Source organism: Alternaria conjuncta (assembly GCF_024043145.1).
Source record: "Alternaria conjuncta strain BMP 0040 chromosome Unknown scaffold_14, whole genome shotgun sequence".
NCBI lineage: Eukaryota > Fungi > Ascomycota > Dothideomycetes > Pleosporales > Pleosporaceae > Alternaria > Alternaria conjuncta.
The window spans coordinates 604,229-630,365 of NW_026250103.1; the positions used below are offsets into that span (position 1 = coordinate 604,229).

The 26,137-nt window shown below is 54.8% G+C and overlaps 10 protein-coding genes across 10 annotated transcripts; 7 read left to right on the forward strand and 3 right to left on the reverse strand.

Annotated features, from left to right (window-relative positions):
- Nucleotides 1-513: 513 nt before the first annotated feature.
- Nucleotides 514-1,926, forward strand: J4E85_008824 (uncharacterized protein; the record flags this gene model as incomplete). Its single annotated transcript, XM_051473048.1, has 1 exon — nucleotides 514-1,926. The coding sequence occupies one exon, from the start codon at nucleotides 514-516 to the stop codon at nucleotides 1,924-1,926; it is 1,413 nt and encodes a 470-aa protein (XP_051323268.1).
- Nucleotides 1,927-2,506: 580 nt separating this feature from the next.
- J4E85_008825 (uncharacterized protein) lies at nucleotides 2,507-3,933 on the reverse strand (the record flags this gene model as incomplete). The annotated part of the gene is made up of 4 exons (XM_051473049.1): nucleotides 2,507-3,661; nucleotides 3,711-3,759; nucleotides 3,821-3,866; nucleotides 3,924-3,933. 4 exons carry the CDS (start codon nucleotides 3,931-3,933, stop codon nucleotides 2,507-2,509), a joined length of 1,260 nt encoding a protein of 419 aa, XP_051323269.1.
- Nucleotides 3,934-5,157: 1,224 nt separating this feature from the next.
- Nucleotides 5,158-6,280, forward strand: J4E85_008826 (uncharacterized protein; the record flags this gene model as incomplete). Its single annotated transcript, XM_051473050.1, has 3 exons — nucleotides 5,158-5,240; nucleotides 5,296-5,740; nucleotides 5,789-6,280. 3 exons carry the CDS (start codon nucleotides 5,158-5,160, stop codon nucleotides 6,278-6,280), a joined length of 1,020 nt encoding a protein of 339 aa, XP_051323270.1.
- Nucleotides 6,281-7,326: 1,046 nt separating this feature from the next.
- On the forward strand, nucleotides 7,327-7,874 carry J4E85_008827 (uncharacterized protein; the record flags this gene model as incomplete). The annotated part of the gene is made up of 2 exons (XM_051473051.1): nucleotides 7,327-7,408; nucleotides 7,468-7,874. 2 exons carry the CDS (start codon nucleotides 7,327-7,329, stop codon nucleotides 7,872-7,874), a joined length of 489 nt encoding a protein of 162 aa, XP_051323271.1.
- A 922-nt stretch (nucleotides 7,875-8,796) lies between these two features.
- Nucleotides 8,797-12,160, reverse strand: J4E85_008828 (uncharacterized protein; the record flags this gene model as incomplete). Its single annotated transcript, XM_051473052.1, has 2 exons — nucleotides 8,797-10,770; nucleotides 10,820-12,160. The coding sequence occupies 2 exons, from the start codon at nucleotides 12,158-12,160 to the stop codon at nucleotides 8,797-8,799; spliced, it is 3,315 nt and encodes a 1,104-aa protein (XP_051323272.1).
- Nucleotides 12,161-14,240: 2,080 nt separating this feature from the next.
- Nucleotides 14,241-15,985, reverse strand: J4E85_008829 (uncharacterized protein; the record flags this gene model as incomplete). Its single annotated transcript, XM_051473053.1, has 3 exons — nucleotides 14,241-14,977; nucleotides 15,026-15,715; nucleotides 15,766-15,985. The coding sequence occupies 3 exons, from the start codon at nucleotides 15,983-15,985 to the stop codon at nucleotides 14,241-14,243; spliced, it is 1,647 nt and encodes a 548-aa protein (XP_051323273.1).
- Nucleotides 15,986-17,480: 1,495 nt separating this feature from the next.
- On the forward strand, nucleotides 17,481-18,083 carry J4E85_008830 (uncharacterized protein; the record flags this gene model as incomplete). Its single annotated transcript, XM_051473054.1, has 2 exons — nucleotides 17,481-17,487; nucleotides 17,743-18,083. The coding sequence occupies 2 exons, from the start codon at nucleotides 17,481-17,483 to the stop codon at nucleotides 18,081-18,083; spliced, it is 348 nt and encodes a 115-aa protein (XP_051323274.1).
- Nucleotides 18,084-19,418: 1,335 nt separating this feature from the next.
- Nucleotides 19,419-20,525, forward strand: J4E85_008831 (uncharacterized protein; the record flags this gene model as incomplete). The annotated part of the gene is made up of 1 exon (XM_051473055.1): nucleotides 19,419-20,525. One exon carries the CDS (start codon nucleotides 19,419-19,421, stop codon nucleotides 20,523-20,525), a length of 1,107 nt encoding a protein of 368 aa, XP_051323275.1.
- Nucleotides 20,526-21,752: 1,227 nt separating this feature from the next.
- On the forward strand, nucleotides 21,753-24,999 carry J4E85_008832 (uncharacterized protein; the record flags this gene model as incomplete). Its single annotated transcript, XM_051473056.1, has 3 exons — nucleotides 21,753-22,356; nucleotides 22,419-23,078; nucleotides 23,132-24,999. The coding sequence occupies 3 exons, from the start codon at nucleotides 21,753-21,755 to the stop codon at nucleotides 24,997-24,999; spliced, it is 3,132 nt and encodes a 1,043-aa protein (XP_051323276.1).
- A 392-nt stretch (nucleotides 25,000-25,391) lies between these two features.
- On the forward strand, nucleotides 25,392-26,108 carry J4E85_008833 (uncharacterized protein; the record flags this gene model as incomplete). Its single annotated transcript, XM_051473057.1, is given in 2 exon segments — nucleotides 25,392-25,731; nucleotides 25,744-26,108. The coding sequence occupies 2 exon segments, from the start codon at nucleotides 25,392-25,394 to the stop codon at nucleotides 26,106-26,108; spliced, it is 705 nt and encodes a 234-aa protein (XP_051323277.1).
- Nucleotides 26,109-26,137: the final 29 nt, after the last annotated feature.

The window sequence follows — 26,137 nt, forward strand, 5'->3', positions numbered from 1 at the left end:
GGTTTACACGATGGATGCTTACGTGCTCAGCCCCGACATGTGACCTATGGTACCTTGGCAGAGCGACTTATTCCCGACCGTCAACCCAACATCTCAATCACAAAATCCAAACAACGATTCCCGACGCTATTTGCGAAAGACCTAGAATCTTTTAAAGATGGGCTGCTCAGCTATACGCTCTGAACTGGGGATCAAAAGGGTCGATTCACGGATCGACTTGGACGAGGATCCCCCGCAAAACGCCGACGGCCACATCCCGGAAATTGACACTCGCTCACGCTACGCTTGGCCTGCACGGACAAGAGATATCGATTCGGCGTAATTGTGACGCCTGAAGGACAATTCCGTCGTCCAAATCGTGTGTAACGATGTGATTTAGAGGTCGATCATGTCGCTGCGTCGCTGGGTATAAAGCACCCTGTCTGCTTCATGCACAGCGAAATGTTTCTAGTTTGATACCACTTGTAAAGTGCTCAACTGTTACCAGCACCATCGCCGATCTTATAAGACAGGATGCGAGTCTCCATTACTCCTGTATTTCTCTTCGCCTCTCTGGCATCTGCGGCCCCGCAATGGAGTGATCATTACAAACGACAATGGACTGATCATTACAAACGCGAGGCTCCCACACCCTCACCCGAACTGGTTCAGCGCCAGGAGTCTTTCGCGGTACCCGAATGGGACAAACGCCAATGGACCGACCACTACAAACGCGAGGTTCCTACACCCTCACCCGAACTGGTTCAGCGCCAGGAGTCTTTCGTACCACCACCCCCATTCGCAGCTGTCCGAAGACAGGACAGTGCTGTATGGTACGCTCCTGGAGGCAAACGCGAGGCTCCCACACCCGCGCCTGAACTGGTTCAGCGCCAGGAATCGTTCGTACCACCCCGAGTCGCACGTGCGACTCCAATCGCGGAAGCAGCTGTCCGAAGACAAGACTCAATCCTCAGACCACCTAAACGCGAGGTCCCCCCTACACCCGCGCCTCAAGCTCTAGGGAAGAGACAGAATGCCCCACGCCAGCACACTGACCCGCCGGAGACTCTGCAGCTCCGCGGTATGCCTCGTCGAGACGACGCCGAGGCTCCTGAACCAACTGAACCTCCTAGTCCTCGTGATCTACCCGTAGGAGACGAATTCCTACCTCGAAGTGACGGAGAAGAGGAACCCATCACCAACGCCCGCAGAGCAGCGGACCCTGAGCCCACTGGTCCTAGTGACCAACCCCAAGTCATAGTCCCACGTCAAAAGACTGAAGACGGACAACGTAAGAGAAACGAAAAGGAGCCAATAACCGAGTTGCGCAGAGACGCCTACGCCAACCCTGAGCCCACAGACCCCCCCAGTCCCTGCGACAAGGCTGAGCCAGCCAAAGTAAAGCCCCGAACTGAAGAGGAAGAACCCACCGACCCTCCCAAAGCCAGAGACGACACAGACACCAACCCCATCCTCAAAGCCCTCTCCGGAACATACTCCCTAGTAAACACATCCAGCTCCCGCAACGGCGAACCCATCCCCGACCTCCCCTACGGCAAAGCCCCCGTCGGCCTGCTCATCTACACAGAATCCGGCTTCATGTCCGCCACCATTACAGCCACTGAACCTGAATTCCGACCCAACCTCACTTTCCCGTACCAGCCCAACGACTCAGACGCTGATTGGGCGCTCGTTGGTAAGCACAGTATCGGGTACGCGGGCCCGTATAGCGTCAATGAGGAGTTGCCTGCGACGGAGACGGAGGGCCAGATCTTCCATGGCCCGCTTACGGTGGCCAATGTGCCGACTTGGGAGGGGCAGAAGGGGAAGAGGAATTATACGATTGTGGAGGTGGAGGAGAATGGGGAGGAGGTTACGTATTTGAAGATTGGAAGTGAGCGGGGTAATGGGTATAGGGGTATCCTCTGGTGGAAGAAGGTTGATTAGATGGTGGGTGATGTAGTTGGATTAGTGGGATTTTGATAGCGAAAATTACCTGAATTTTGCTTATGGTGTCTCGATGGTTGTTCTCCACGTGTTCAGTGAGATGTGCTTTGATATGTCATGACAAGTGGCCATGATGACAAACATGCGGAATCAAGAAATCGTTGGGACGCAAATAAGTATTGAGTGATGATTGCACTAAAAGTTGACCATGTTGTCGAGTATTTCGCATCTGGTTGCTGATTGATGATTGATGCTAGCGATAACAGCAACTTGATAGTAACTACCAGTGTCCATCCAAACTGCTAGAGTCTTATCCAAATCTCTCTACTGCACCCCGGTCGCTTGTCAAGAACTTCTGGTTTCGACCCTTGTGCAGTCTGTCGAAATACCAGTCGTTGCATAGCCCTCACTCTCTTCCTATTTAACCCTGCTTGAACGCCGTAGAACGTCACATCTGCCCGGCTGACAACACCCAGAAGGCGGAACATTAGGATGGCATGTAGGACTTCAGCAGATTCAAAATCTCGCCAACAACTGTGTTCGAAGTGGTCTCTCCCTCTTCACGAGAAGTGTCTGACACCTAATCATCCGACTTCATTTCCACGTCCTTTGCATCTTTCGTCTCTTCTTTCGCTGGCGCATCTTCTTTGGACTCTTCGCCTCCAGCTTTTGCGTCGCTGGGTTTCTCGGATCCACCATCTTTCATCTCTTGATCCTTGGCTTCTGTCCCAGCTGGTAACTTGGCCTCTGGACTCTTGTGGTCGAGGCTCGGCCTACCAATAGCTCCTTCAATGTTGAGCTTTCCCTGCTTTTGCGGACCGGTATCTTCCATGCCAATGACCTCCGGACCTCGGGCATGTGGCGCTTCTTCCTCGCCCTCGACGGTGTCTACGATGGTACCTCCGCCTTCCATCTCGCCGAACGTAGTTCTTGTCGGGCTAGTGGTCATGCTGTGCGGGTTGTTTAAAACAATACCAGCCTCTTGTTCTTGGCGCAGGAGTTCGCCTTGAGTGACGGGCCCTGTAGACGGCAGCGTCTCGCCCTCGGGATGTGACGAAGCAATTTGGGCTACATTAGAAGTGGGAGATTCTGCCCGCTGACCACTCAGCATTCCCACGGTCACTGTTTCTATGCGTCCAGCACCGTTGGGACCGTCGACCATTTCGGTGCTCTCTGAAATAAGCTCGTTCTGGCCGCGGTTCTGAAGCCAAGGGATGGGCGTAAGTAGGGCGCCGCCCAGTGCCTCATCTGAACCTAGCTGTGCTGTTTGCGTAGTGGTAGATGTGGTGCCATTGAGAAGTCCGCTTGAAGTCGGCAGCACGGCTTGTGGCAGAGGGAAGATGGTGAGGGGCGAGGAGACGGAGACGACACGGTCGAGTGCGCGGAGGTAGGGTGGCAGGTATCGGTAGCGTTTCTTGGGCTCGAGTATGAGTTCAGCTAGGCGTTGGACGGTATGCGGGGGATGGCTCGCGAAGTTCTTGGAGAGGGTGGAGCGTATTGAGGAGTAGAAGGTGGTGACGTCTGTTGGCACGCTCTGCGACTCGGTCGAGGCGGAGAAGGCGGGCACAGGCGGCCGCGGGGGCGTGGCGGGCGGTGCATTCTCCTTGTCGGTTGCATGCGAGTCTTGGCTCGATATGGCATTGGACGTGTTGGGTCGCGAGGGCAGGTCGGTGGTCGCGGACGTGGTCGGCCTGGGAAGTGCGTCTGCGGGTGGCTTGGGGAAGTCGGTGATGATCTGCGAGGGTCAGGGTTGATGGGTGTGGATATGGGTAGCTCGGGATTACCTCATCCAGGCGATCCAAGATGTACTGCAGTGTCTTTGGCCATTCTGCTCTACACACGGGCGCGTTAGATGCTGCATGCGCCGGACGTGGGCTCTAGGGTGGGGACGTACGAATCGAGGGAGCCGTCCTCGGCAGCTTTCTGGAGGATCAACTCTGCTGGAGGAGCATCAGTAGGTGCCGCGTTGCCAGGACCCTAGAAGACCAGGAACTCACCAGACGTCATGGCTGCGGCGCGTGGGTGTCGTGGTGGTGGTAGAGGCGCGACTCGCGATGGGGCTGCTTTTGGCGGGCCGATACTGCGTCAGTCGAAACGGCGACCCTGTGCACTACGCGTCCTTAATGATGTCAGATATGGCTGTGTGATTGGCCCAAGCAAGTGACGGGAAAGCTGTCGGTGTCGCGCAAAATGACGGCAGATTGAGCTCCACTGCGCTGGACTCCTGCCGTAGTACTCAATGCCTGCGCCACAGATGCAATCTAAAGATAGCGCACGCCGGCCAATGAGCAGCGGGAGTCGCCGGGCGGTGCAGGTGGGCGATGGTTCAGCAGCAGCTGGGGCCAAGCCTTGTGCGCGTGAGAGGATGCCGAAAGCGACAGGCAGCTGAGCAGCCAAAGGCTTGGGCCGCGCCGCAGCATGACAGTCGTGCCGTACTTGTAGAAGTCAGACCGCCCGACGTGCGCATTCTCTGCTTCGTATTTTGATATCCACAAAGCCTCACCCAGGCTACCGTTGACTGAAGTAAACACGGAGCAGCGAGCGGGTCTTACGGCGAGACCCCCTTCAGCCTTTCTCCACACCGGCCGGGGCTCTCCCAGGCGCTACTTTGCGCACATCTCAGCACCTGCGTCCACCTAGCAGCAGCCGTCCCATCTCCGCCCACTCCCAAATCCTAACAAACAACACCTCCGCCCGCCGCTCGCTCGTCTTGTTGTCCGTCGATATCGCTCCTTATCACCAAGTATCCCCATCTCCGACCCGTCGCTCGTCATCGCCTGTTGCTTCTTCGGCCTCTCCGCATAGCCAAGATACTAGTTTCAGCGACGCGCGCTCACCTGCTCCCCCGACGACAGCGACTCCCTTGGTTTCAGCAGCCCGCCCAGCGCCCGTCCTCTGTCTCAAGTACCCCGGCAGCCCTACACACCGCACCACGACACAGGTCGCAGTTTGTCTGCGCCGCACCACCACGCCCGCCTCACCACCCGCCTCTATATCCCCACGCTCCAGCCGCCCATCGCGGCTGCCACCATAGCCAAAATTACTCACCACGAGGCCCGCCATTCCCTCCTAGGAGGCCAACCCCTCGACCGAGGCTACGCGCCCTACCCCAACACGACGTATCAACCAACATACCCACCGCAGCCCTCTTTCGATACCCAGCCTGGGGGGTATCACCACCGCGAAGGCTTCCCCACCACCCTCCCACCCGTCGTGCGCCGCCCACCGAGGATGTACGTGCCCAATACGCGGTGGACCTGGGCTTTTATGCTCACGGCCATCTGCCAGGTCGGCATTGCTCTCGCCCTAGAGTCGTACGTCTGCCTCTGCGCCACCCTCACCACCATGCGCCTGCTAACACCCCGTCAGATATGTCTTTAGCAAGTTCCAGAATGAGATCCATTTCGCGGCCTCTGGTGCAGGCGCCAACGAGACCCGCACGATTCCCACTTTCCTCGCCGTCTTCATGTTCGGCTACGTCTACCAACTATTCCTCACCTGGGATGCCCTGCGCATGAAGAACACCATTCAGGTCATCGGTCTCGTTCTCTACAACATCGGCATTCTCATCTACGCCGCTATCCAATTCGATCAGATCAAGGACGCTGCCGACGACCTCAACACGCGTCGCTTCATCCCCCAAGACTTCTGGGACGACGTCAAGCCTATGCTCATCGCTCTGCCCGTGCTGATGGCTGTCGCGACTCTCATTTTCGCCTTCGAAGCATGGAAGCTGTATGACGAGTTTGCCTGGACCATTTACAAGCGCATCAGTGCCGACACGAGATTGAAGAGGCGCTATCTGACTTACCAGGTACTGCTTGTCCAACATCATACATGCGCGCCTCACTGACTACGATAGATTTACATCGCGCTCCTGAAGTTCGACTTCTTCTTCTTCCTGGCCTTCACCGTGCAGTTCCTGGTCGTCGTCAAGAACACCAAGACAGTCGAACTCATCCTTACCGCAGCCGCCCTCGTCATCACCTTCTTCCTTTTGTTCCTCGCCGCCTGGTGGGTCCGTCGCGAGTCTGTTGCCGGCATGATTGGCATCATCGTCGTCTACTTCATTGCTCTCGGCTACTTCCTGTTCAAGCTCATCCGGATGTGGGTCGCCGATGCTAGCCGCCAGGAGGACTACAAGCCAGCCCGCAAGTCGCTGACTGCCTTTGCCATTCTCACCATCCTCCTACTCATCATCACCATTGTCACCGCGTGCTTGTGCACACACAACTTCAACAAGGGCTTGAAGCCCCATGTCAACGACAAGATCGTCCAGAACGACAAGACATACAACACAGAGATGCCATCATTGAGCGGACCTGCGCCATCACAACGGATGGAAATCGACTAGGCGCCCTTTTACATACCCCATTACACAAAATTTACGACATGACTTCTTGGATACCTGCTTTCTGCGAGCATAGCTTCATCATACCCGGATGAGATCAGCGGGACTGGCGTTCTTTCATCTAGGGATTCCTTTGGGCTATATGCGGAGATATCAGGTTGAAGATGGGACGGATTGCAATGTCGCATCACGTACGAGGAGTTATACCAACCCGCATTGTTTCCTTATTTCTTCCTTTACGACCTTTTGTACAACAACTGTCGGTCCTTTTTGTAACTAGGTGTCTGCTCATATTATACCCCACCATGAACAGACGAGCTCGGAATTGAATTGCGTTATGAACTGACTCTGTCTTGCTCATCATGCCAGTGAGCCCTGTTTGTTTTGGTACTTGCATCCAGAGTTGTGTACGTGAATAAATACTTGTTCACGGTCGAGGCCCGACAGCCTGACAGTGGAGATCAAGGGGTTCAAAGGCTAAGCTCCCCGACCGCCATGTGCGGGCGCGGGACCCTGCACGACATCATCGGGTCCCGCAAGCTCACCAAACTTACGCTGCTAGACTTACTCGACTTTCTTTTTCCACACACACCTTCTCCACTCTCGCACCCTTTTTTTCGCGGTCGTGTCGCTCGCTCTCAGTCGTACTTATACGTGCTGTATCTTTAGCTGCTGAGGCGATTGACTTCTCCCATCACCTTCAAAATGGCGTTTCGCTGGTACGTCACTTGGGAAAAGCGGTGGAGAACCGTCTCATGGGAAAGGGGACAATGCTAATTCGGACGACAGGTATCAGGCAAAGCTTAGGACGTCGCCTTATCTGACGCAGAGTATCACTACCGCGGTATGCACGTCTTTTATCTCGAACTGCGAGTCTTCAATCCCTCTTTGCGCGGCGCAATGCGACTTGGTAGCCAGCCAGCGAGCAGGCCGATAAGCACATCCGACAAATCGATATGCGAGAAGGAGATAGGGATCGAGCAGCTGGCATGTCGAAACGCAGAAACTGACATGGCATGCCACAGGTACTCTTCGCAACAGGCGACACAATGGCCCAGCAAGGAGTCGAGCGCCGCGGCCTCGATAAGCACGACCTCGCGCGTACAGGACGCATGGCCGCCTACGGAGGATGTACGTCTCCCCTCCCTTCCATCCCCCTATCCCATCCGCCATACTAACAACCCCTTCAGGCATCTTCGGCCCCGCCGCCACAAAATGGTTCGACTTCCTCGTCAAGCGCGTAAACCTGCAATCCACAAACGGCACCATCCTCGCGCGCGTAGCCTGCGACCAGTTCCTCTTCGCGCCCTGCAACATGGCCCTCTTCCTCTCCACCATGGCCTACATGGAGGGTAACTCGCCCGTTCAGCGCCTCAAGGACGCTTATCTGCCGGGCTACCAGAAGAACTTGATGGTCTGGCCTTGGGTCCAGTTTACCAACTTCAAATACGTGCCTCAGGAGATGCGCGTGCTGGTTGTTAATGTGATTTCGCTCGGCTGGAATTGCTATTTGAGTAGCTTGAACTCCGCTGGGGGTACTAAGCCGAACCCGCCTGTGGGAAAGACGAAGGAGGGTGGGCAGTTGCCGCCTTCATAGAGAATTTCTCGTGGGAGCGTGGAAGGCGGTTGGAATTGCGACATTTGCCAGGGTCTTTGTTTGTTCATGGGGCTGCAACTAGACCGGATGATACCCTGGGCTATGTGATAAGGTTATATAGATGGGGTGCAGATGGATTAGCTGCGTAGTACTTGATCGTTCATTAGCGTTACAATACTCTGTGCTTGATCGAGTTTGTGTGACTAGTCTTTTGCTACTTTGGGTCATTTCACATCCGTTCCGCTGAGGTAGTACTCCTTTGTGCGCGTCAAGATTGATGGAGCGTTTTCAGTCCACTTCACGTAGATTTTTACAAGCTAGATAGTAACCCTATGGCGTTCCCCAGCTTTACAAGACACATCGAGCACTTAAATCTCACGCATCAAATCAACAATTTCGAACATTCCAACATATCAATTCCACTTTCCACCGCCTCACCAAAACCCAGTATACTACAACTACGACTACACTAAACAAGCAGCCTCATCTCCCTCTCCAAGAAGAGTGAGCTGAGAGAGTAAAGATTACCTGGCAACGTAACCCACAATCTTGCGTTGCCATCAAGTGAAAAAAGGAACAGGAAAAAAAAGAAAACGCCTGCTAATGCAATAATTACCTCAGCATGCCGCACGCTGATGATGGTTGGAAGAGTATAAAAAAAGCGTAAACAGAGTCGCATGTGCGTGAATATGTGGTATCCAGCGAGCACAAGCTAGAACAAGCAGAGCGAACAAGTTCCAAGAGGAAGGGAAAAGAGAGAGAGAGGAAAGAAACGTAGACAATGCGCCAGTATGCTCCCAAAACACCCACACCAATGTCAAACAACCAGATCGTTCCAAGCACCTGTCTGGCCACACGTCCTGCTGTGGCCCATATTCCTGGAGGCACAATTTCAGGAATCATCGACTTCTCGTCTGGCGCGTTAACGGCTGCTAGTTCGCTGCTTGCCCATGCGCCTAAAGAAGTCCATAACCTTCTTAGAGCTACCCGAACTTCCCTTGTTGCCGCTGCCTTGCTCGTCGTACGCATCCACGAAGCGTCGGTTCTTCTGTAGCACGGCTGTCTTCCTCTGCTGCTGGTTGGAGTCGTCACCACCCATGCCTGCAGGGTAGGGGTTGGATGCAGTTCGCTGACTAAATTGCTGTGACTGCGACATGTCGGCTTCCGAGTCGTCCGTGGGGTGGCGGTACGGGCGGTTTGCTTGGGCAGATGGGTGTGCTCCTTGTGGGTTAGGGAATTTTTCGTCAAACTCGGGTGCCGAGTGGTTGTAGCCGCTGAACTGGGTCTGGTTCGCGGGCGCCGAGGAAGGTCCAGGGGCGCTCGTGTTGGGCTGCCGTATTCTGGAGTTGCTGTCGTGTTGACCATCGTAGAGACCGGGCATGTTGCTTCCTTGGGTGCTCTGACTAGGAGACCTCGAGTCCGTAACGCGACCGAAAGGCCCACCGGGACGCGAGCTAGCGCGAGGACGAGAACTAGAGCCACGTCGCTCGTGGGAAGATTGCGCTGGTAAGCTATCCCGCTGAGAAGAGAAAGTCTTCGAGAGAGAAGATGGGAGGAGTGAGAAGCGGCGGCTGGATTTCGGGTTGTCGCCCGAGTTGCCTGTGTTCTTCCTAGAGAAGCCGAAAGAAGTCCGTCGGCTTGACTCCATGCTTGCTCTGGGGCCAGATGTCGAAGAAACCGCCTCGTTGGACATGGGTCCGGCCATGGAAGTGGGAGGATAACTCTTCTGCTTCTTCTCTTCAGGATAGCCGTAAGAACCTGTGGATGTAAATGACTCCTTGGGATCCTGCGTATAAGAAGGCTGACGACCGGAGAACATGGATGTCATGCGGCCGAGAGTCGAAGAAACAGTGTTCGATCTCCTATGGCCGCCACCAGCTCCGCCATGTGGTGGAGCCTGTACAGACTGCACTCGCTGCGAGCTCGACTGACCGATGTTGGGGGGCTCAGCTGCCTCAGACGGCTCTTGCTGCTGAGCGTAAGGTGCCGAAATGGAGTATTGTTTGCCCTTTGGCTGGGAGAAGCGGCCCTCTGCGTTTGTCTGAGCAACGGTCGCGACAGATGGCTGTCCGTAGGAGTTTCCTCGCGACGGCAGTCTCGACGTGCCTAGAGCTCCACCAGTGGATGGGCGTGTAGCAGATGGGGGTGCATTGCCGAAAGCTGTGTAATCAGAGACGGACCGCTGAGGTTCCTGCCTTCTGGTCGAGTTGTAGGTTGTGCCAGAAGAACGAGGTTTGGCGCTCGAAGTGGACTGGTATCCATCGGTGGGTGGTACTTCGGCCTCTTTGCCGCGTGCTTTCGGAGTTGTCTCGACTGGAGGGGATGCCTCACCGCGGGCGGTTTGCGACGATGGCGCGACATATTCGACTTGCACGGTTCGTCGCTTCGTGTCGCGGGTGGTCTTTGGCTTCTCGGAGGGAGCCTGGTTGATTGCTTCGCGCTTCGTCTGGAGACCGCCGTGTGCGGTTGCGGGCGCGGCGTGCGGCTTCGAGGGTTCACGAACAGAAGCGCTTCTAGCGAGTGTGGGCTGCGGCTCGAATGTGTCTTCTGCTACTACGTCAATACCTGTGCGTTTGTTGAGAGGTGGTTGTGGAAGCTTACTCGAGTAGACAGACGCCTGTTGGGCCTCTGCCGCGTTCGTGTTGCTTGAGGTAATGAAGCCAACAACGTGCGCGTAGTCGGCCAACCAGCTGTGACGCGCGACTTCAAACAAGTCCGCCCTTTTGCGTGGGTCCGGTACAAGGATGCGCTTCAGCAGATCCCTTGCATGTGGGGTGACATATTCGGGAAAGGTGAGCGGTGTGGATACAATGTACTTGTAGAGCAAGTTGATGTTATCACCCTCGGGGTTCGCTGGGTCGTCATCGAAAGGCAGGTAACCAGCCAGCATGGCATACTATATCCAATTAGTAAGTGCGTAGAGATGCAAGATCGGGGGAACTCACCAGAATGACACCACAACTCCAGACATCGACCTTGCGACCGGTGTAGAGCGAATCGCTGACAACCAACTCAGGCGCCGCGTAGCAGGGACTTCCGCAGCTGGTCTGCATGAGATCACCTCTGCGGGCTGCGTCGGTTCCTTCTAGTCCCAGAGATCTTATGTAGTCTTTATCTCCGAGTCTGTACTCAATCTCTTCGCTGAGCTCGTCGTTGGGGTCGAACGTGTTTGCGAATCCGAAATCGGTGATGATGATGTTCTTGTTGCGGTCGAGCAGCAGGTTCTCGAGCTTCAAGTCTCGGTGGACGATACCCTTGCGGTGGAGGTAGCCAACACCCGATATGAGCTGGGAGAAGAGCTTGCGGGCTGGGCCGTCCTTCAGGTAGCGATGGTTTAAGATGTAGTCGAACAATTCTCCGCCAGAAGCATATTCTAGAATGATACCGATATGGCGCTCGGTCTCGACCATCTCGTGCAGGCGCACGATGTTGGGGTGGTCCAAGCCGCGAAGGATGTGGATCTCGCGGTAGATCTTCTGGAGGCGGTTCGAGTTGCTCCCCAGGGTCTCTCGCCGTATGAGCTTGATGGCGACCTCGACCGAACTGTCTCGTTTCCAACCCATCTTGACCTTGCCAAACTCTCCCTCGCCAAGCGTCTGGCCGAGGATGTAGTTGCCAAACTTGGATCGCTTCGCGTTCTCTGACTTGGAGTGGTCCTGTCTGCTCTTTCCTCCTACTGCGCCTCCGCTTCCGCTGCCACTTCCGCCGCGGCCGCCATCATCGACGCCTTCGCTGCCGACCAGACTGAGTCCGGTGATGGGAGTCAGATCTGCGCCAGCCGTGACGGACGGGCCGTCTCCTTGGCGTGCTTGGGCGCGGGCGATGTCGTCCTGGGTGTCGGAGACGACGATGCGATTTATGACGGCGCTCTCTTCACGGGGCAAGCTGGTTCCTACGGGCGGCTGGCCAATGGCGGTGGCAGAGCGACTGTGGCCGGGCTGGGCTCGGGTCGAGGCGGTGGTCTGGCGAGGGCTGTCCTTTTCCCGCCGGCGTGACTCTTCGCGTGTCCGCGAGGGCTGTGATGACGAGGAAGCAGATGCAGTGTTGGGCGAGCGGTGCGACGAGGTCCTGGGGGGCGCCATGGGTCCGCTGCCGTTGCCGTTGGTGGTGGGCGCGGTGTTCATCGGGGGAGAGTTCTGGGAGGTAGGCGTGTTGGGCGACGCGCCATTACTGGGCCGTCGCGACGTCGGGCGGCGAGCGGTGCCGGGCGAGGCTGCGGCGGGCGGTTGCTGCTGGTAGTACTGCTGCTGCTGACCATGCGGCGGCTGCGATGCCACTGCGGCCATGATCTGGGGACGGCGAGTTGGGTGCAGGGCCTGGGGGGTGGTGCGCTATGTTATCGGTCCTAAGCTGCGCTGGCAGTATTTGTGGGCGGAACGTCAACTGGCGGTGTTGAGCTGTCGAATGGGCTTTGGCGGGGAGAGTGGCCAAATCGGAGCCGCGGCGGTGCGGTGTGCTTGAACCTTGGCCTGGGAGCAATTGGGACGCGACAGACTAGATAGCTTCACATGCGCGTGCAGGTGCAGCGTGGGCAGCGAGCGTGCAGAGGGGGTGCACAAAGGGCGGCCGTCGTGCGAGTCGGCGCCGGTGGCAGCGCGTCGGCTATCTAACGGTCGCGGCGAGAAGCTGCTCGACCTCGACGTGTTGATTGACGTGAGTGGAGAGAAGAGAAGGCGCGGCTGAGGTTGGTCTTGACGGCAATTTCGGTAAAGGCTGTGGCTTGGGAAAGGAGGCAGATGCACATCATCGACATGGGCTCGGCATAAACCAGCCCGCCAAAGCAAGGACGCGGGCACTGGTCTGCTAGATGCGATAATTACTCACGCCTACAGCTAGCCAGGCACTCCCAGCGCCTCCTCTAACACGCACGCCCGAACAACGCCCTTCACCACGCCCTCGATGTCTGCGCTCGACGCGCCTGTCTGCACGCCGCCGCTCGAATAGGAGTAGCAGCCATGGGTCGTTGTTTCACACAGCACCGACCCGCCCGCAAATTGCCTGTTATGCGCTCGCCCGCCGTGTGCGCTGCTGCGATATCTTGGGCTGGCCCTCGATATAGACGTCGCCGGCTCCTTGAATGTCGCTTGACCGCGCGCCTGCTGCGAGACATGCGTGATCCATTCCTGTCATCTACCCATCCGTATGACCGTCGCTGTCGAGGTCGCTCTGCGCGTGCTCACCGCGGGTCGCGTCCAAGAGCAAAAGCAACACATAAACATCAACAACACGCCCAACTTTGTCGCAGAACGTTATGACGCGCCCGGCCGGGATGTGCAGCACAAATAAGCCCAGATGACGCCCCCTAACTTCATCTGACAATCCACAGCAAGGACATCCACGCGTGTAGCAGCAAAGACGGAGGTTCGCAACAAGACAGGTCGACCAAACCGCTGTCACTGTGTCTCAGCCGTCCACGCCGTAAGGGAGGCCTGCCCTGCATGTCTTTGCATTCCTCGCCAGCGCGTCCAATGAGAAGAAGCTGCCGACAGACAGATAGACAGACAGACCTTCATCTCTGCGCCTGCAACTCAGTCTGCGCAAAGCATTTTCTCTACACGCAGAACGAGGCAAGATAACCTTCAAGCCCGAGTCGCGCCGTCTGCTCTGTATAATTTTCCCCTTTGGGCGAGCGTTAGGCCGCTCTTCGGAACATTGGAAATTAGATGTTTGGCGCCTCGATCGCCCTTGCCGTGCAACCAGCGGACCCACCTTCCCGCTCCCACCGTTACTCGACTCTTGCGCCATCTCCAGATGCCCTCGCGCTGTGCAACACGAGCCTCTGCCGTCCGGCTTGACGTCACTTTGAGAAAATGCCTGCTGTACGCTTCATTTCCTTTCCACCGCCCTGCGGCACATCTTGCGGAGCATATCTCCATACTGCAACGGTCGTACCCCGCGAGCATGGATCCGCTGTTCGAGTCGGGCATATTCGTCTCTTCTCACCTTACATTGAGTTTAACCATCTTTCAACGTCAGCTCTAGATTGCCGTTTCCTACGTAATGTTCAGATTGAGTTGCATGTCGGGTCAATGTTGAGGAACTACTGCTTCGGACGTTATTGAACAGATTGTGACAGCACTGATCAGACGGGTCTACCCTCGTCGTGTCGCTGTAATACTTGGTCATGCGCACGTTTATGATAGAATGAGTTGGAATGTAGATCCGGAAGCTGCGGAGTTAGTAGGAAGTTACGGGGGACACCATGAGTGTAAGTGAGAATCACGTGGACTAGGGGCCTAGAACTTTGCAACTAGCACACTTTGCATTGAGAACCCACAAGTAGGTTACACCAACTGGTGACATGCCCTCTGCGTAATTTTATTATTTGGTGGTTCACTACGGCTATTCTTCTGCAGTCATGCCACTTCACATCTTAATCTCGTTCGGCAGACCGACCTCCAGAATGTCAACGCCCTTCTGCAGCTCGCTCTTACCAGGCATCTTGTTCCTACGCATGAGCTCTGCTGCTTGTGTCATGTAGGGATCCTTCATCATACTCGCGACGGCCACCACTGTCTCGCCCTGGGTATAGTATGCGACGAACGACGGCTTCTCTGGCTCGCCCTGGAGGATCACGTCGTCGTAGCCACCAACCGTGTTACCGCAGTATCGCAGCTGCGAACCCAAGGCCGACCAAAAGACGGGAATGAAGGGCTTTGCTTTGGATCCTGGGTTGTTGATGGTGTTGGCTACAGAGCGACCGGCGTTTTGTGCGACGTTCCAGTGCTCGATGCGAACTGGTGTGCCGTTACCTCCTGGACCGTGGTAGGGGTATGTTGCGATGTCACCGATGGCATATACATCCTTCAGGCCACTGACGGCAAACGACTCGTCTGTCTTCAATGATCCGTCCTTCTCCAGCGTAACGCTCGAGTTGTCTTTGAGGTATTCAGTCGCGGGCGCGACACCGACGCCTTCGATGACGAGATCTGCCTCCAGTGTGGTTCCGTCTTTGAGATGCACAGCACCGACCTTGGATGAATCGCTCTTGGAAGGAGTGGCCTTCTCAACACTGGCGCCCATCTTGAACTTGACGCCGTTCTTCTCGAGCAGACCGCGGAAGATGCCACCAACCTTCTTTCCCATTACACGCTCCATTGGTTCTGCGATAGCGTTAGAATACCATCAACGAGAGCAGAGGGATGACTTACCCTCTTCCATACCAATGATGGTCACATCGTTCTTCATGCTAGCGAGGCAGTTGCCGACCTCCATACCGATGAACGAGCTGCCAACGACCACGACCTTCTTACCGTTGTCCCCAACAGCCTTGAGGATGTTCTGTGCATCGGGCAGAGTGCGGAGAAGGAAGACGTTGCCCAGGTCGCCCTTGAGACCGTCAAGTGGCAGCCACCTTGGTGTACCACCAGTCGCCAACACCAGCTTTGTGTATTCGTACTCCTTTCCAGACTTTGTGGACACCTTCTTGCCAGAGAAGTCTACGCTCTTCGCCTCATCTTCGATAATGTCAATCGACGCGTCCTTGTAGAACTCTTTTGACCTCCAGGCCGCCTTGGAGATATCAGCCAGCAGCGCCTTGGACAACTTGGTTCGGTCAATGGGCTGGTAGCCTTCCTTGGAGATCACAGTGATCTTGCCATTGTATCCGCCGCCTCTTAGACCTTCAATGGCCCCAAGGGTACCAGAGCCACCACCAATGACTAGGACCTTGTCCTCGCTCACCGAGGAGCACTTGATGTTCAGGAATTTACGGTTGGCCTTCAATACGTCTTCGGTGGTTTTGACGTATACGGCGCCGTCCTTCTCGACTACTTCGTACTTCGCAATGGGGTCGAGCGCAGGTGCGTCTTCAACATCTCCGGTCGAGACCTTGAAGCAGGCTATGAATGTCAGTCTTGAACATCCGACATAGGTAGCGTATGGGTATTACCTCCGTGCCATGGGCATGTCAAGCGACCCTCTGGTGTCAATACGCCCTTCACTAAAGGCGCGCCGTAATGTGTGCAGTTGGCACTGGTAGCATGCACCTGGTCCTGGATCTTCAACAGGAGCACCTTTCCTCCCTCAACACCCTCAACTTCGACCTCTTTCTTGTCTCCATTCTTCATTTGTAAGGAAGTGACATCCTTGAGCTTGAATTCTTGAGCCATGGCTGCGGTTGTTGATGTAAACGGAGCTCTTTGTAGACGACTGGTGGGGCTGAATTGTAGCTTGAGTGAGGTTCGTAAGGGTCGTAGAATACGTAGTGACTGCATTAATGTTGTAAAGAGAGGTGAAGAGTGAAGGGCTGTCTATGAGCGCGACAGCTGCCAGTTGGCCAATGATGACAGGCGCATTACTTAGATTTAATGATGTCACGATTGGACGTGGAGGAGCTCCAGAAGCTGTAGCGCCGATCGCGACCCCACTTCGGTCGGCATCACTGCAATGTGGTGTCACCTTGCTATGCACACAACAAACAAACTGAACAAATGCGCTGCAGTCTACATGGGCTTTTAAGTGATATTCAAGAGTCTTGTCGGGATTCTGCTATCTCTATCATTCTCTCTGTAGGAAGTAGGTGATAAAATTTTGCGTGAATTGGGTGGTGTTTTCAACCTGTTCACGGTCAAAGTTCCCTACGCATGCGAACATCTATATCTTTGATGCGATATAACTACAGCACTTCGAGGCCTGTAGAGTCCTCAAGATGCCCGTATCTTGGTGTGTGAGTGTGACTCTCCCGCTGCTGGAAACTGTTGACCTGGTAACGATTGCACGACCGGGAAACTTAAGCTTCACTGCAGTACTCTGTGGGAGACATGATGTGATAAGAATACATGCGTCCAAGACAAAGGCCGAGAAATAGACAAATCTTGAATCATATAAGCGAAATGGCATGCAAGAAGCAATTGAGATTACGTAGCATGGCTACGATACCCACCAAGCCAGACTTGCTGATGGCTTTGATCCAGGGACCGATCAATTGTCTTCGCTCACCTCTGCATGGAAACTTCCGCCCTCACATGTGCAGTCGCAACTATAAACCTCTGCTATGAAATCTCGTGATGCCAGAATAAGGGAATCGGGACGCGGGACGCGGCTACCCTCCGCGTAACCGCCACCTACCAAACATCAACTAAGCACATGCTCTAGTTTGGCAGATCCCAAAGCAAACATACGCGGGACGCTCCAATCCGGTGACATTGGCCTCTTACCCCGCGGTCTGTTAGTCCAGTACCAACCAGTAGTTCTGACAGCAAAGCAATATCTTGCAGTAGACCTGAACCTTTGTTCAATGCTTTTCAAGCCTTCGCTCCGCCACCGACCCTTCTCACCACCAGTCACTGTCTGCCATTGCCGACAACACCACCACCATACACCCACACCAGACAGCAAAGCAAAAACTCAAGGTTGACTCAATCGTATCACGATTTCTCACAGCGATCTGATTTTAGACCTTGGATCGTCGCGATTTTGTTGAAAAGTCATTGCGAACCCCGCTCGTGCAAGGTCGATTCAGGGCATCAGGGTCAACCCTCTACCAACTCATAGACAGTCCCCTACGCACCAACTTGACTGCGACCGAAGCGCACGTTGTGAGTAGCGCATGAGCCAGGCAAGAGTAACTTGACGACACTTCGGTACCGACGGCCGGCGGTTAACATGGCTCGTTAGTGGCACAGATACTCACAAGACCGAGTGCTGACGGGCACAGACACATCCTTCCCTTCGGACCTACCTGTCCCTCAGGATGACGGCGCGTGTTCGCACTTGAGCGGGACACAGATACCTTCCGTATCCTTGTCTGCAACGTCAGGAGACTGGCTTGATGTCTCAATTTATCCGGGCCTGACAATCGTCTTCTGCTATCCGCGTACCGGTGCGCCTGGTGAAACAATCACTGAAGATTGGAACTCCATACCAGGAGCACGAGGCTGCACACCTCAGGCGTGCAGCTTCCGTGACGAGATGGCCAAACTACGCGACCTCGGCGCACAGCGTGTATTTGGATTGTCGACTCAGGACACTGCCTACCAAAAAGAGGCCAAGGACCGGCTGCATTTACCCTACGAACTGCTTTCGGACGAGAACCTACACTTTGCCAATGCCCTGAAACTACCCACTTTCAAATGGCAAGATAAGACACTGATTAAGAGATGCGCCCTCGCGATCGAAGACGCAGTCATCGTCAAAGTCTGGTACCCTGTTTTCCCTCCCGACAGCAGCGCGAAAGACGTAGTGGGATGGCTTGCAGGCAGAAAATAGTATATGCAGGTACCATTTCCGTGCCCCTGAAACGAGTTGGTACCACATTTGGATGCGCACCCGTGAACATCCTGACTCGGGCCCCTACGGTGCTTTTACGGCTGCCGAATCCGGCTATGTTGGTAGTAGACAGGGGAACTAACAGCAGTTATCGCAACGTACTCAATACTGGGCGCAACAGGAGCTGGGGGGTCAGTTTCTCTCGATTAGCACGACGGTATTTTCTGCCGTCGTGATATACTTCATTGCTCACACACACACTGTCAACTTGTCGCGGCAAAAGCAATGTTTGGGGACAAGGTTTGACGGGTGCGACGTTGGGTTGCGCACTAAGGATCGTCAAACCTCCAACCGAACGTGGATCGCCCGCACCGTGCGTGCATCGTCAATAAACTTTAGCTCCACGCTCTTCTGCCGGACCCTACAAGATATGGTCTAACCCGTGCCGCCCTGCATGGCGATGTTGTGTCGCAAGGACTCTGTCGATCGCGGATCTTCGTGACTTTGTGAGCACCTACTACTATCCTTCATACACACTACATTCGTTCTATATGCTTTCTTTTCGGAGAACTTGGTGTATCACATAAAGAAGCCTGCGCATCCTGACGAAGTGGCTGAGGCATCGGCGCGGCGTCGTTCACTCACTCCTTATCAGTATAACCAGCTTCAACACAATCTTTAATAATAATGTCTACCACACTCATTACTACCCGCCGACGACCACAGAGCACTACATCAACCTCGTCGCGAAGAGCGCCGGCTACATCCACTTCTTCACAAAGAGCGACTGGTACTTCTACCAAACAACGGAAACCGAGCGCAACTTCTACATCCTTACGCATTGCGTCGTCGTCACCAACCGCACTACCTAGCAACTTGGCATCAGACTTCTCCTTCATCCAACTTGGAACGGATGCTCCTGTTCCCAGTGTAACCAACTCACTCAATCAGCCAAGCCTCGTGGACACTTCCAAGGGACCCACCGAAACATGCTCTACAGATAGCGACTGCGCAAGTGGCAAAGCGTGCTCGAGCGCAAGATGTGTTACCATGGGCGGTGCTGCGCCGCTTGGCGGGTCGGGCGCAGAGCCAACTTCGCGACTAACTCCAGGGTCGGCTATTGGCATCGGTGTAGGAGTTGTGGGAATGGTGGTGTTGATGATAGCAGCTGGTTACTGGTTCTGGAGGATTCGAGCAAGACGACCACGCACCCATACGATCGAAGCGCCTTCACACTCTCGCCAAAGGTCTGCCTCGAATGCCACAGATCAGAGGACCTTGGTAGCATCACTACCAAACAGTCCCCAGAACGCAGCCTTCAGTCAACAACAGACCATGGACCCTGGGCTATTTGCCAGGGCTCTTGCATTCAATGAGAAGAAGGAGAAACCGGACAACAAGAGGCCAGGATCTATGGAGAAGCACGCACGAAGCTCAACAGAAAAGGCACTGCCACCTCGTCCAACACCTCATCCGCTCATGGAACATCCCCTTCCTCCACCGCCAACGAAAGCGAAGTCGTATGCTGTCAACGTCAATATCAACAAGAGCATGATACTCGATGATGAGTTGATCAATGCCGTCAGTTCGCTTCGGGGCAATGATACTCCTCGCAGTGGTACTCCCACCCGGGATCGTGCGCCGCGATACAAGTTTGAGGAATACATCCCGCCTACAGCCGCTCCTCCATCGATATCCATCTCGCATGCCACGCCTACCGCGGAAAAGCGAAACTCGGAATACGAACTTAGCCAATTACCGAACAAAAGACACTCTGCCGACAGTGTATCGATAGCCGACGGCAGTTCGAACGGAGGTGATTCCGAACCACCCTCCCCCGTTAGAGAGACTCTTTCTAAACTGGAGAGCAAGCCCCCTCAACTTCCATTACCCGACTTGCCACCTCCAAGCCCAAGCTTCAGCTTTCGTTCCTACGACTGGTACCAGGATATCATAGGCGATCAACCAAATGGCGAGCCGAACACACCCACCGTTCCTTCGCGCAACCCTGCGCGAACACCAACAGAATCGACATTCCCTAAACCACTTTCTCTTTCTCCAAAGAAGGCGCAGTCCGCCATGCTACACTCGAGTCTTATTCCAGAACCACTTTCACCTGGTGCACCTCCTGCTGCATCAGGGTTGCTTTTACATCCAAGTTCAACGGTACTGCCCAGTCCTACGAACCCGAACTTTCGTTTATCACCAACTGTTTATACCCCTCCGCGACAGCAGTCTCCTTTACCACCAACAGCACCACGTCGAGCCTCCGCGCGGGCTTCTACCATGACCACAGCAACCCGAGCGACGCACGATTCGCGAAGCTGGCTCCCGGACGATGGACTGTATCTTGCTGAAGAAGGCGACGAATACGCCGAATACAAGACTTTCCATCGACCTAGCGAGGACAGCAGGCCTACAAGCTACTCGCCCTTGACGTGAACTACGGAAGCCACCTACCCTACCGTCATTCCAACTATGATGTTGGGGGCGCGCTGAGCTTTGTAGTTCACCCATGCGGGCCGTGTACTATTCATTATTCCCCACGGGCCGAGACCCTCAGGAAGGATCGCAATGCGCGCAGTGGAATACCACCCGCCGCTCCACTTCTGTGTCCCGACTTTGGACCAACGAGGGCGTGCGCGACAGCCTTGTACTCCGACGCACGGGAAGGAAGCACGCGGGAAAACGCTAGGACACGCGAGTCCATGAACTGCATGCAGCTCCATGATGCAATGCGAGCAAGGTGCAAATACTACGGATCATGCTGCAGAGCGGATGCAATGTCACAACGACATCTAACATTCTTGTACTTTAATACCCTAACGTAATGTAAAACAAACAGTATCAATGAAATACAACAACACATCAATTTCATAACAGTATGGCTGTGTGTATAAGCTTTCTTCCTTCGTGACCAGCAACCGTGCCTGTGGGGAGATCTGCATGCGACCCCACTGTCATGACATGTGGCTACAGAACGTTGAACCCGCCATATCGTGCCGTGCATGTACAAGTTTTGGCTCTACCGAGATACATTCCGTGGCGCGTCCACAATCTGTGCTCTTGTCAGCTTCGCAAGAGGACTGGGATGTTCACGTGGACGGAGGAAGCAAGAGCGCCGTGAAGGCGTTCGGAGATGCTTAGCAATTTTCCTCCGTCGGGTCGCACCTACTGATTCGGTTCGTGTCGAAGCAGGTACGATGACTTCCGTGCCAAACATTGAAACTATGAATCAAGATATCACCTCGACACCAACTTCCGACGCTCCAAACTTGACGATGATTCGTTTCTTTTCCTTTAGGGATCCGTTTTTTTCCTTCAGGATTGTCGCGCTGTACCGCATGCTGGGGTACATTCTACACTGGAAGTACCCACGGGTGAGTCGCTTCTGCCAGGCATTATGAGCTATCACAAGCTTCAAGCCACGAAGCTTAGAATCTAGAAGTCCGTCTTCTTCACGATCCCCACACATCGACGGCACTGCATGTCTCCGCACGTTCCTATTCGCTCAATGTCGGCGCGCTCCCCCATGATCATCCCCCGCACGGAGCTCGCTTATGCATGGCGCATGCAGGCGCCCAGCCTCCTCGAGTCCAGTTCCTGTTGCTCAGCGTCATTGCAGGTTCCTTCACTGCGGGGAATCGCAGATTCACGCAGCAAACCAATATGGCGCCTAATGCAGTGGACAGCAATGCGGAAAGCTATAAAGGGACCAGGTCGCCATGGACTCCAAAGGATCTTCAGGCAGCACTCGACTGGTTCAGCACATCGATCATGTCGCGCTCAAGCTATCTCCAAGCTTCAACGCTGCTCTCTTCTTTCCTGTCGCTTACAGCTGGCCAGACACCTATCAGCTCGTCTGACGGCGGTTGGAGCACGACCCTGGCTGGCACCCCTACCTCATTCCGCCCTGTCTTTACTCTTCCCCCCTCAGTAGACCAAGGCGTTGAGCAGATCCCCAACATCTATGATCCGCAAGCTGTCGATGCACAAGATATCTGCCCAGGCTACAAGGCATCTGGTCTTGAACAGAACGACCGTGGCCTGAGCGCCACCTTGACACTGGCTGGGGCACCTTGCAATGCTTACGGTACCGATATCGAGGAGCTAGACCTGAAGGTCGAATACCAGGCCAAGGGGCGACTGGCCGTTAGCATTGTCCCCAAACATCTTGATGCTAGCAACCAGTCCCAGTGGATTGTACCCGAGGATCTTATCCCAAGGCCGCAAGCCGAGGATTCATCGGATGGCACAGACCTCAAATTTGATTGTAAGTCATCTCAACGAGGATGTTGTTGAATTGTGAGAACTCTCGGCTAACGCGATTCCAAGGGGGCAACGAGCCATCTTTCTGGTTCAATGTGGGCCGTCGGTCTACTGGAGATGTCATTTTCACTACTCAGGGCTCGCACCTTATTTATGAGGACCAGTTTGTCGAGTTTGTGAACAGCCTGCCTGAAGACTACAACCTTTACGGCCTGGGAGAACGCATCCACGGCCTCCGCCTGAACAACAACTTCACCGCGACCATCTACGCTGCTGATGTTGGGGACCCAATCGACCGCAATCTTTATGGTAGCCACCCATTCTATCTCGAAACCCGCTACTTCGAAAAGGGCGGCAATGGTAGCAAGACCCCTCTTAAACAGTCCGAGATGCAGCAGAGCAACTTTGGCTACGATAGCAAGCCAACTGGATCGAAATACGAGTCTTTCTCCCATGGTGTTTACTACCGTAACACACACGGTATGGATGTTGTCATGAAGCCCGACCACCTCTCATGGAGAACACTGGGAGGCGCGATCGATCTGTTCTTCTACGACGGACCTTCTCAGCCTGAGGTGACCAAGGAGTACCAGAAGTCGGCGATTGGTCTGCCTGCGATGCAGCAGTACTGGACCTTCGGTTTTCACCAGTGCCGATGGGGTTACCGCAACTGGACAGAGTTGAGGGAAGTTGTTGAGACCATGAGGGCTTTCAACATTCCTATGGGTAAGCTTCTCTTCGCATTATTTCGCTTGAGTATGTTTGCTGACTATAACTAGAAACCATTTGGCTCGACATTGATTACATGGACCAATACCGAGACTTCACTCTTGATCCCGTGACTTTCTCTCCCTCTGGTGTCAAAGACTTCTTTGGCTGGCTGCACGGAAACAACCAGCACTTTGTACCCATTGTGGATGCGGCGATCTACATCCCGAACCCGCAGAACGTTAGTGACGCATACGACACTTACACTCGCGGAAACGAGTCTGGTGTCTTCCTGAAGAACCCCGATGGCAGCCAATACATTGGCGCTGTATGGCCTGGATACACTGTCTTCCCCGACTGGCTATCTTCCAACGGTGTAGCCTGGTGGGTTAAGGAGATGGTTGAGTGGTACAAGGAAGTGCCGTTCAGCGGCTTCTGGGTTGACATGACTGAAGTCTCTTCATTCTGTGTCGGCTCCTGCGGTACTGGCAACGTTACCCTGAACCCTGTTCACCCGCCTTTCTCTCTCCCCGGTGAGGTCGGCAACATTGTCTACGACTTCCCTGAAGGCTTCAACATCACCAACGCAACCGAGGCCGCCTCAGCCTCAGCCGGTGCCTCGAGCCAGGCTGCATTGTCAGCAGAGCCCACGGCAGAAGTTTCCACAACTGCCACCTACTACCGATCAGAGCCTACGCCCGGTTCGCGCAACGTCAACTACCCTCCATACGTCATCAACCATGTTCAGGGTGGAGCTGATCTTGCTGTTCACGCTGTCAGCCCTAACGCGACTCACGAGAACGGTGTTGAGGAGTACGATGTCCACAACCTCTTTGGCCACCAAATCATCAATGCCACCTACCAGGGTCTTCTCGAGGTCTTCCCTGGCAAGCGACCCTTCATTATCGGACGTTCTACATTCGCTGGCAGCGGCAAGTGGGCTGGTCACTGGGGTGGTGACAACGCGTCCAAGTGGGCTTACATGTTCTTCTCCATCCCTCAGGCTCTATCCTTCTCGCTCTTCGGTATTCCCATGTTTGGTGTCGACACATGTGGATTCAACGGCAACTCCGACATGGAGCTTTGCGCCCGCTGGATGCAACTCTCTGCTTTCTTCCCATTCTACCGCAACCACAACGTGCTCTCTGCCATTCCACAGGAGCCCTACGTCTGGGATGCCGTAGCCTCTGCATCTAGAACCGCTATGCACATTCGATACTCTCTGCTGCCCTACATGTACACTCTTTTCAACGACGCCCACACCACTGGTTCTACCGTGATGCGTGCGCTCGCATGGGAGTTCCCCAACGAGCCACAGCTCGCAGGCGTCGACACACAGTTCATGCTGGGACCCAACATCCTCGTCACTCCCGTCCTTGAGCCTCAAGTTGACACCGTCAATGGTGTTTTCCCCGGTATCGTCGACGGCGAGAGCTGGTTCGACTGGTACTCTGGCGAGCGTGTCCAGGCTGAAGCTGGTGTCAACACTACCATCTCGGCTCCTCTGGGCCACATCCCCGTATACGTCCGCGGTGGCGCAGTACTGCCAACTCAAGAGCCTGGCTACACCACTACTGAGTCCCGGAAGAACCCATGGGGTCTCATCGTTGCTCTATCAACCGATGGTACCGCTTCTGGTAATCTGTACGTTGACGATGGCGAGTCTCTCGAGCCGGAGTCGAGCCTGGATATTACGTTCGCTGCTATGGATGGACAGCTCAAGGCTGAAGTTCAGGGCGAATTCAAGGACACCAACGCGCTTGCCAACGTCACTATCATGGGAGCTTCATCTTGTGGACAGGTCAAGCTGAATGGCGAGACGATCGATGCAAGCAATGTAGAGTACAACTCTACGAGCAGCGTCCTGAAGCTTACAGGTCTGAATGATTTGACCAGTGGAGGAGCTTGGCAAGGTAGCTGGACCCTAAGCTGGGAGTAAAGCGATAGAGTTTCATAGAGGATATATCATAGACTTTGGTATCATCAACCATAGAATGGTGAAGCGACCCTAACGCTCGATTAGCGAGCTACCCCTAGACATGAATCTACTGCGTTTCAAAGCCAACCCCTGACCTCCATGTTTGACAAATCTATGCTTCCTCGGAGCGCGCTGTGCTCATGGTCTTTCAGGTTTTGCGACGAGCGGAGTCGTGAACAAATGACGTCATAACGGGAACTTGCACCTCCAAGGATACGACCAAAGCCCAAAGGAGTCTTTACGTACCACGCATAATCATGGCATTCTCTCACACACGAAGAAAGTTCGCTCCGAACACCTCCTTCAGCAACAAATCTTCAAACGACTAAAAGAAGAAAGAAAGGCAATCCATCATGCCACCCAAGAAGCTAAACCAACAAGCCCCTTCCTCAGTCCCCGACGTAGACGAGCTGAAGAGCATAGCCGCCAAATCCGACAGTCCAGAAGATAAACTCAAAGAAGCCGCCGCGAGCGCCGAGTCCGCCCTCGCCTCCGCCAAAACCGCCTCGTCGCTACGTGCCGCCGCCGAAACCATCAAAGACCCTGAGAAACGGAACAAATACCTACAAGATGCGTACAACAAGGAGATTGAAGCGCATGGAAACTCGAAGAAGGCGCGCGTACTCAGTTCAGGCGCATTCCAGGGTAGTGTAGGGGGTGGTGGGATTGGTATGGCTGTGGGCGCGGGACTGGGTACGGTTGTAGGCACGCTGGTGGGGACTGTGGCTACGATTCCTACGACGGCTGTGGGCACGTTGGTGGGTGCGGGTGTGGGGGGTGTTCATGGGCCGTGGGTTAAGCTTGGGGGTGGGAAGAAGGATGGGAAGGATAAGGAGAAGGAAGGTGGAGAGGGCGGCGAAGGGGAGGATGTTGATGGGCAGATGCAAGACCAGATGGGTGGGGAGGAGGACGGCATACCGGATCCTGAGGCGCTGAGACGTGCGGCAGATGAGTTTGCGCAGCAGCGGAAGGCGAACCAGGAGAATGGTGGTGGTTATGCGGAGAAGAAGGAGAAGAAGGAGAAGAAGAAGCCTAGGAAACTGGAGGTACGGGGCAAACAAGGTGCATGAAGAAGGGTAGCAGGGCATTTGGTTTTTGA